Source organism: Ornithorhynchus anatinus, chromosome 2 (genome assembly GCF_004115215.2).
Source record: "Ornithorhynchus anatinus isolate Pmale09 chromosome 2, mOrnAna1.pri.v4, whole genome shotgun sequence".
Lineage (NCBI taxonomy): Eukaryota > Metazoa > Chordata > Mammalia > Monotremata > Ornithorhynchidae > Ornithorhynchus > Ornithorhynchus anatinus.
Window position 1 is genome coordinate 26,097,697 of NC_041729.1, and position 8,673 is coordinate 26,106,369.

At 57.6% G+C, this 8,673-nt stretch overlaps 1 protein-coding gene across 3 annotated transcripts; it reads right to left on the reverse strand.

Annotated features, from left to right (window-relative positions):
- Positions 1–260: 260 nt before the first annotated feature.
- STX4 (syntaxin 4) lies at positions 261–8,083 on the reverse strand. 3 transcript variants are annotated; one of them, XM_029057713.2, is made up of 11 exons: positions 8,001–8,083; positions 7,530–7,631; positions 5,618–5,717; positions 4,904–4,978; positions 4,705–4,775; positions 4,374–4,482; positions 4,184–4,260; positions 2,199–2,336; positions 1,223–1,333; positions 1,006–1,107; positions 261–768 (listed from the first exon to the last, which is right to left on the reverse strand). In XM_029057713.2, exons 1-10 carry the CDS (start codon positions 8,028–8,030, stop codon positions 1,024–1,026), a joined length of 897 nt encoding a protein of 298 aa, XP_028913546.1. In that variant the 5' UTR covers positions 8,031–8,083; the 3' UTR covers positions 261–768; positions 1,006–1,023. The 3 variants fall into 3 exon arrangements, with proteins under 3 accessions (XP_028913546.1, XP_028913547.1, XP_007656641.1); XM_029057714.2 differs by lacking the exon at positions 7,530–7,631 and having other exon boundaries at positions 8,001–8,079; XM_007658451.4 differs by lacking the exons at positions 5,618–5,717; positions 7,530–7,631; positions 8,001–8,083 and adding an exon at positions 5,075–5,093.
- Positions 8,084–8,673: the final 590 nt, after the last annotated feature.

The following is an 8,673-nucleotide window of genomic DNA, read 5'->3' on the forward strand; positions in this document are numbered from 1 at the left end:
CCACCCCTTATGGAGCCACCCCCCCCCCCGGTAAAGGAAAGGTGAAGGGTCGCTGAGGCGGGTCAACGTGATCGGGTCAGGCTGCCCCAGGCCAGGAGTCCAAGGCTGTAGTTCTAACCCCAGGGGAGAAAAAGGGGGGGGTCTGAGTTTTGGGGTGTGAGTGGGGTCTGTGCGGAAGGAGGCGGGGGCGGAGCGGACAGGACAGCCGGGACCCGAGAGCCAGAGCCGGCACCTGGAAGAACCAGTCACACCCGTGGGGATTTCCAAGCTCGGTTGTTGTTTTTTTTATTTCTTACAAAACTGCGAGTCGCTTTTGGAGAGGGCAGAGCGGGTGGTCTCTGTCCGAAGACACGGCCCAGAGGGACGCTCAGAAGAGATGGGATCTGTCCCCCTCCCGCCGCCCCAGCCCGCCAACCTCAGCTTTACCCCGAGGCCCCAGAGCCCCCCAGGCCCTTAAACCCGCACCCACAACCCGGCTTGAGTTTCGAGTGGGGCAACCTGGGAGTCGGGACACGCGAGTGCTGCGACGAGCGTGACGTCTGGGAGTACGGGCTGCCTGGGTCCCGGAGGGCGGGCCGGGGGCACCGAACCGAAAGGTCTTGGAGCCCCGAAGGCTCGAGCTTCCACCCACTCCCCCCGCCCCGCCCCAAAGACAATCACCTGTCCCAATCCCCAGCCTGTTCTACGGGTAGCGGACAGCGAGGAGGCAGTGCGGTTCCGGCCTCCTTCCCCAGCTGCTCGGGGAAGAGGCCTGGGCTCCCCCGTATCCTGTAATCAACAGAAGGGAGAGGTTAAGAGGGGATTTTCGGAGGGTGGAGGCCAGCGGGGGGAAGGTCACGAGAGGGAGGAGGTGAAGAGCGCGTAGGGAGCTGGGAGTCTGGAGGCCCAAGTGCCTGTATTCTCGGGGAGAAAGCGGAACTGGGGACAGGGTTGGGGGACGCGGGGGAGCCGGGGGTGGGGGGGGACCAGAATACCTGAATTCCAGGAGAGGTTCAAAGGACTCACTGTGGGCGGAGGAAGGTGCTATCCGGTTGCTATGGCAATGCCGATGATCAGGGCAAGGATGAGGACGGTGATGGAGACACAGATGGCGAGCATGACCTTCTTCTGCAGGAGAAGGAGGGGAATCAGCGCCCACGACCCTGAGTTCCTGGAGTCCCACACCTGTGGGGTGAAGGGGTGGGAGGGGGGAAAAGAGGAACCCAGAGCTAGCGCCCCTCACCTTCCTGGCTTTTTTCTGATTCTCCAGCGCAGAAGCGACGTGTTCCTGGCCACGCACCACGTAGTCAGCTGAGGTCAGGATGTTTTTCTCAATCCTATCAATCATCTCCCCCTGGGGGAGAAGGGCAAGGCTTAGGGAGGGAAGAGGACAAGAGAGAAGAGGGCTTCAGGAAGGAGAGGCGAGGCCACGGCAAGAAGGGGAGGACTGGCGTGGGCCAGAGCCGCCATCGGAGAGCGCCGCCCCCAACGTCTTTCCGGCGGGCCGACGGGTCCTTGGGTGGCTTTTCGAGAGGGTCCGGGCCGGGGCGAATCCGGGGTCGTGTCCTTCCCGACCAAACCGGAAGCCTCCGGGACTGGGGTGCGGACCCTGGATCGGGAGGAACAGAGCCAACGGCGGAAGAGGGGAGGCGGAGATGGACAGCGGGGTCATCCAAGGCAGAAGGAGCCGTGGAAACCGAAGGCCACAACCGCCTTGTGGGAAGGGAGAACCGGATGGAGCAAATACAGCCCGGGATGGGGAAGTCATTTTTGAAGGTGGGGCAGTATCTAAGAGGAGGGACTTCCCAAGGCAGGTAAAAACCGGCAGAGGAGATCCACAGTGGAAGCAGCATGGCCTAGTTGGAAGAGCTCAGGCCCGGGAGTCAGAGGTCCTGGGTTCTAACCCCGGCTCCCCCACTTACTTGCTGTTTGACCTTGAGCAAGTCCTTTGACTTCTCTGTGCCTCGGTTCCCTCGTCTGCAAAATGGGGATTCAATACCCGTCCTCCCCCCATCCCCCACGCCAGCCCCCACGCGGGGCCCGATCATCCTGTGTCGATCTCCGTGCTTAACAGAGTGCTTGGCACGTTATTATTACAGTCAGAGGTGATAGAGCGTCTGGGGGGAAAAGGAGGGACTGGAAGGCCCGAGGAGGGTCCTTCAGAGCAGTGGGGCGGGAGCCTTAGGAGGGCGGGGTCTTGGGAAAAAGGGGACTCTGACCTGCATCTCAACTTCGGTTGCCAGGAAGGTGAAAATTTCATGAAGCTCCCGGATGCTGCGTTCCAACTGCTGGATCTCCCCGTGTCGGGCCGAGATCTCGTTCAGCGCCTGTCGAGTCACCTGCGTGTCCTTCAGGATCTGGGGGCGGAGCCGGGGAGGAGACAGGGTCGTGGGCAGATCTCCCTGGCCCTCCCTCCCCCAAATGTTGCCGCTGTCACACCGTAGGGTCTTTTAGGATATCAATCGATGGAATTTACTGAGGGTTTGCTGTGTGCACGGCACTGTACTAACCGTTGGGAAAGTAAAATACAACAGATTTGGTAGTTGCGATTCCTCAAGGGAGAAGGACACAGTTGGGTCGGTCAGTCGGTCGGTCAGTGGTATTTGGAGCTCTTACTGTGTGCGCGGCACTGTACCGAGCGCTTGGGAGAGTACGACAGAATAATGAACGGACACGTTTCCCCGCCCACAACGAGCTTACAATCTAGAGGGGGAGACAGACAATAATATAAACTACATATATGTACTGTCTGTACATAAGTGCTGACAGACAGACATCAAAAGAGATTACGTGAAGATGAGACTGGTCCGAAGGAGGCTAGGTTCCTTCGGAACCAAGGTAGAGAAGTGCAGAGGCTTACATGGGCCAGAAACCCAGGCCCTTACCTGGTCTGCCCCATCTCCTGCCCAGGCCTGGCCACGGCATGAAATGGGAGGCCTCGACACCAAATTGTAAATTCAATTCCGGGGGAACAGGGACAGCCACGTCTGGTTCCGTGCCCCGGGGATCCTCTACCGAAATAATGTTGATAATAATAACAGTATTTGTTAAGCACTTACTATGTGCCGGGCACTGTACTAAGCGCTGGGCTGGATACAAGCAAACTGGGTTGGACTGGACACAGTCCCCGTCCCCCATGGGGCTCACGGTCTCGATCCCCATTTTCCGGATGAGGTGACTGAGGCACGGAAAAGGAAAGTGACTTGCCCCAGGTCACACAGCAGACAAGTGGCGGAGCTGGGACTAGAACTCAAGAGCCCGGGCTTTGGAGTCAGAGGTCATGGGTTCGAATCCCGGCTCTGCCACTTGTCAGCTGTGTGACTGTGGGCAAGTCACTTCACTTCTCGGTGCCTCAGTTACCTCCTCTGTAAAATGGGGATTAAGACTGTGAGCCCCACGTGGGACAACCTGATTCCCCTGTGTCTACCCCAGCGCTTAGAACAGTGCTCTGCACATAGTAAGCGCTTAACAAATACCAACATTATTATTATTAAGTCCTGACTGGCAGGCCCGGGCGCTAGCCACTAGGAGAGACTTCTGAGCTCAGACCCGACCCTTTGACCTGTCCCTGGCTCCGAAGCCTCAAGCTTTCTCCACCCCCTCCAGGGCTCTTAAGGGGCAGCCGGGGAGGCCGCACAAACCCGCGATCCTGCCGAGCATCCACCCCGATCCAGGAAAAGGAAAAGGCCGAGGGAAGCGGCGGGGCCCAGTGGATAGAGCACGGGCCCGGGAGTTGGCGGATCTGGGTTCTAGTCCCGGCTCTACCGCTTGTCGGCTGAATGACTTGGCTTGTCGGTACCACAGTTCCCTCATCTGTGAAATGGGATTAGGACGGCGAGCCCCATGTGGGACACGGATCGTATCCAACCTGATTATTTTGGATCTACCCCGGCGCTTAGAACAGTACCTGGCACATAGTAACAGCTTAACAGATACCTCTTAAAAAAAAAGAGAGAGAGAAGTAGGCTCCTCCCAGCTCCAAACCCCAAGAGACCATCAGGATTTAAGGCTTGGGGGGTTGAGGAGGAGCCAAAGTCTATGTCTTACCCCCACCACAACCTCAGAGCGGAGGTCTGACATAAATCAGGAGGCCTCCAGCAGGGAAGCGAAGAGGAAGAGGAGCCACCCTACGGTCCACTGAAGAGATGGACCAGTTGGAAGGGCTGAGATGAGTGAGGAGACATTCCGGATACATCAGACTCACATTGGACACAAACACCTCGCTCTGTCCAGTCTCCAGCATCTGCTCCATTTCTTCCTCGGATACCATTCCAGCGTTGGCTGTCGGGAGGAGACGACGACGCTGACCTTCCCGGATCCCGAGCTCCCCGGTCACCCCCGCGCCCCGGCCCCATCCCCCTAATCGTTCCGCCCTCCCGGAGGGCTACACTCACTGATCTTTAGCTGTCTCTGGATCCGCTCGACATTCTTTTCCCGATATTCTGACTGTGTCACGTTACACTTGTTGATGAGCTCTACAAACTGCTTGGACAGGATCCCGTGCTTTGGAGAAATGATGAGGGCAGCGGTGAAGTGAAAAACTCGAGGTGAGGGAGAGGGGGAGAGGGAGAGCTGAGGGCGGACACCCTGGGTTCTGGCAGGGACCGTGTCTACCGGCTCTGTTGGACTGCACTCTCCCAAGCGCTTAGCACAGTGCTCCGCACGCAGCAAGCGCTCGATAAAAGACCGTCGGTGACGACGATGGAAAGGTAAGTCCGGACTCACCTGTGTTCTCCTCATCCTGATGTTAACTGAGTTTTGGTTCTCATCTTCTTCCTCCTTAGGGGGTTCAATAGCTTTGGAAGAGAGGCAAAAGCGGGGAGGCCGCTGAGTCAGAGATCCTCTTTCTTGGCTTCCGGCTCTCCCAGGGGCCAAAATTTAACCCCACCCGGACCCCCAGACCCCCGGCTTCCACGGCGCTCACCCTTGAGCTGGGTCCGGATCTCCTTCCCCAGCTGTTTGATCTCTTCCCGAAGGTTCTGAAGGCCTTGTTTCATGCCTTGAAGTGAGGGGGCAGGGAGAAATTACTCCTTAAATCAATCCATAATTATATTTCTTTAAATCAATCAACCAACCAGATTTACTGAGTGCTTACTGTGTGCAGACGTGTTCCCGGCCCACAGAGAGCTTACGGACCAGAGGGGGAGACAGACATTACTATAAACGAATCAGTGACGGATAACGGACACGAGCGCCGTGGGGCTGCGGGAGGGGTGAAGAAAGGGAGCAAATCCAAGCGAAATCAGCGTGCGCTGCATACTAGGCGCTCCTTCCTGCGAGGAGCTTACAATCTACAGGTGGAGATGGGCCGATCTGCAAATAGCGGAAACGGGAGGCGGCTACAATCGACAGTGAGAGGAGTAGGGAAAGCTGAGTGGCCGAATAAATAAATAAAAAACCAAGCAGAGACAGGAAATCGATAGTCAGAGTGCCAAGAATTGTCTTGAAGGTGGAGAGGGCGGAGGTCAGATCAGCCAGACCACAGCTAACTCCCCATACGCAGGGCTGCCACGGGATGGGTGTGGACTCCGGCTTCCTCGTCTCACCCGCACGCGGAAGCGCTCTTCCCTACAACCCCAGAATTGCGAAGGGCAACAGAGCGAGCCCGCTGGCTAGCACCCTTCTGGCCCTCACTCACTATCCTCAGGAAGGGGTGTGGCCAGGATGGTAATTTGCTGCTTCTCTAGCTCCTTGACTTTGTTCTCCAGTTTGCCCATGGTCTGTCGGACTTCGTGGACCTAGAAAGGGAAGGAAGGGGGCAATAAAGACCTAATTAATAACTGTGGTCTTTATTAAGCGCTTCCTACGTGCCAGCCACCCTTCGGGGGTAGACACGAGATAATCGGGTTGGACGCGGGCCCTGTCCCACATAGGGCTCACCGTCTTAATCCCCATTTTCCAGATGAGGGAACTGAGGCACAGAGGAGTGAAGTCACTTGAAGACGGGTGACGGAGCCGGGATCCGAACCCAGGGCCTTCTGACTCCTTGTCCCGAGTCCGAGGCTTCTAGCCCTTACCCTCCCGTACTCCCCGTTGCCAACCTCCCTCCCCAGTTTGGACCTTTCCCCGGGACTCAGGCACCTTGCCTCCTCTTTTATTTTGTGTTTTTAGTGGTACTTGTTAAGCGCTTTCTATGCGTCAAACACCGTTCGTTAGGTCGGACACAGTCCCCGTCACGGTCACGGTCTAAGTAGGAATGCCCCGATTCCCGACTTTGCCACTTTATGCAGTTTCTTAAGGGAAGCAGTGCGGTCTAGTGGCTAGAGCACGGGCCTAGGAGTCAGAAGGACCTGGGTTCTAATCCTGGCTCCTCCTCTTGTCTCCTCAGTGACCATGGGCAAGTCACTGGCCTCCTCCAAGAGGCCTTCCCAGACTGAACCTCCCTTTCCCCTGCTCCTCCTCCCCTCCCCATTCCCCCTCCCCCACCACAGCACTTGTGCCTATTTGGATATATTATTTATTACTCTATTTATTTTACTAATGATGTGTATATATCTATGATTCTATTTATCTTGATGATATTGACACCACACTACTTGTTTTGTTGTCTCTCTCCCCCGTTTAGACTGTGAGCCCGTCGTTGGGCAGGGATTGTCTCTATCTGTTGCCAAATTGTACAGTCCAAGCGCTTAGTAGAGTGCTCTGCACACAGTAAGCGCTCAATAAATAAGGCTGAATGAATGAACTTCATTGTGCCTCGGTTCCTTCATCTGCAAAATGGGGATTAAGACGGTAAGCCCCGTGTAGGGCAGGGACTGCGTCCAACCTGATGGACTTGTATCTACCCTGGCGCTTAGAACAGTGCTTGGCATTCATTCAAGCATATTTACTGAGTGCTTACTGTGAGAAGAGCACTGTACTAAGCACCGGGCACATAGTAAGAGCTTAACAAATGCTCTGAGAAGCAGCGTGGTTCAGTGGAAAGAGCCCGGGCTTGGGAGTCAGAAGTCATGGGTTCTAATCCCGGCTCCGCCACTTAGCAGCTGTGTGACTTTGGGCAAGTCACTTCATCTCCCTGGGCCTCAGTTCCCTCATCTGGAAAATGGGAATTAAGACTGGGAGCCCCATGTGGGACAACTTGAAAATCTTGTAGCCCCTCCAAGTGCTTAGAACAGTGCTGGGCACATATTAAGCGCTTAACAAATGCCATTATTAGAGAAGCAACGTGGCTCAGTGGCAAGAGCCCGGGGTTGGGAGTCAGAGGTCATGGGTTCTAATCGCTGGTCCGCCGCTTGTCAGCTGGGTGACTTCGGGCAAGTCTCTCTGGGCCTCAGTTCCCTCATCTGTAAAATGGGGTTGAAGACTGTGAGCCCCACGGGGGACCACCTGGTCACCTCGTAGCCCCCCCAAGCGCTTAGAACAGTGCTTGGCACATAGTCGGCGCTTAAGAGATACCATCGTCATTATTATTACTATTATTTCTTTTCCTGGCCCTTCACCGCTCATCAGTGACCCCCACCCCCCCAATCACACAGTCCTCCCCCCCGGCCCCACCCTCCCCACCTGGGTCAGGCCCCCCGACCCCCTTCTCATGGCTCGGCCCCTCTTACCTTCTGGAAGAAAGCCTCGTCGGGGTTTCCCAAGGTGGCCGTCCCCGGCTGAATGACCAGAGCCACCCGCTCGTTCCCCTCCTCGTCGGAGCTGTCCCCCCCCTGAGAGATCTGGGGGGTCACTGGAAAACCTGGGCCCCCCTACCCCCAGATTCCCAAGGATCCCAAGGCTTAGAACAGTGCTTGGCACATGGGAAGGGCTTAGCAAATACCCTATTATTTGCCCATTTGTCCAATCCAAGCGCCTAGTCCAGTGCTCTGCCCATAGTAAGTGCTCAATAGACACTAGTGAATGAATGAATTAGCAAATACGCGCTTAGTCCAGTGCTCTGCCCATAGTAGGAGCTCAGTAAATACTACCGAATGATTATTATTATTGTGCCCCCCCCTCTTTCCAGTCCTTTCCCCGAGCTCAGCCCCCCACCAACACACTATTCCCGGATCCCAGGTGTCCCTTCGCCCCCATCTCACCTGCCTCAGCTCATAGGTCCGGTCCCGCATGGTATTCCAGGGAATCCTGCCCCTCCCCCCGGGATCCAAGGGCTCGGCCTGGCCCCCCCACCCCCCCCCAATTCTAAACCTGGAGCTCCAGGCCCCCTCCCCTGCCCCCCTCCCCCCCTGCCCCCCCTAGTGGACGCCCCGCCCCCCCTCCCCCATGCAGCCAATGACAAAGGCCCGGACAAGGCGACCCCCGGCCGGGCGGGCGATTCCCGCAGCTTGGAATTCCCTCCTTCCCCGGCGACCCGGCCCCTCCCCTCCCCTCCCGGCCAGGGAGCCGCGCAGGCGCAGACGCGAGCCCTCCCGGGACGGGGATCCGGAAGTGGCCGGGCCCCGACCGGAAGTCGCTCGGCCCCGACCGGAAGCCGCTCGGCCCCGACCGGAAGTCGCTGGGGCCGGGTGACGTCATTGTCCCCGTCGAGGGCGGAGACCGGTCCCCTCGCGTCCTACAGCGCCCCCTGGCGGCCCCGAGAAACGCCGCGGCCCCCCCCCCCCGCCACGTGACCCCGGTGACCGCACGTGCCTCCTCTTTGCAACGCTCTCCTCGTCCCCTGCTCTTGGGGTCACCCTGACTCCTCTCTCCTTACCTCAGTGGAAAAGAGCCTGGGCTTCGGAGTCAGAGGTCACGAGTTCGACTCCCGGCGCT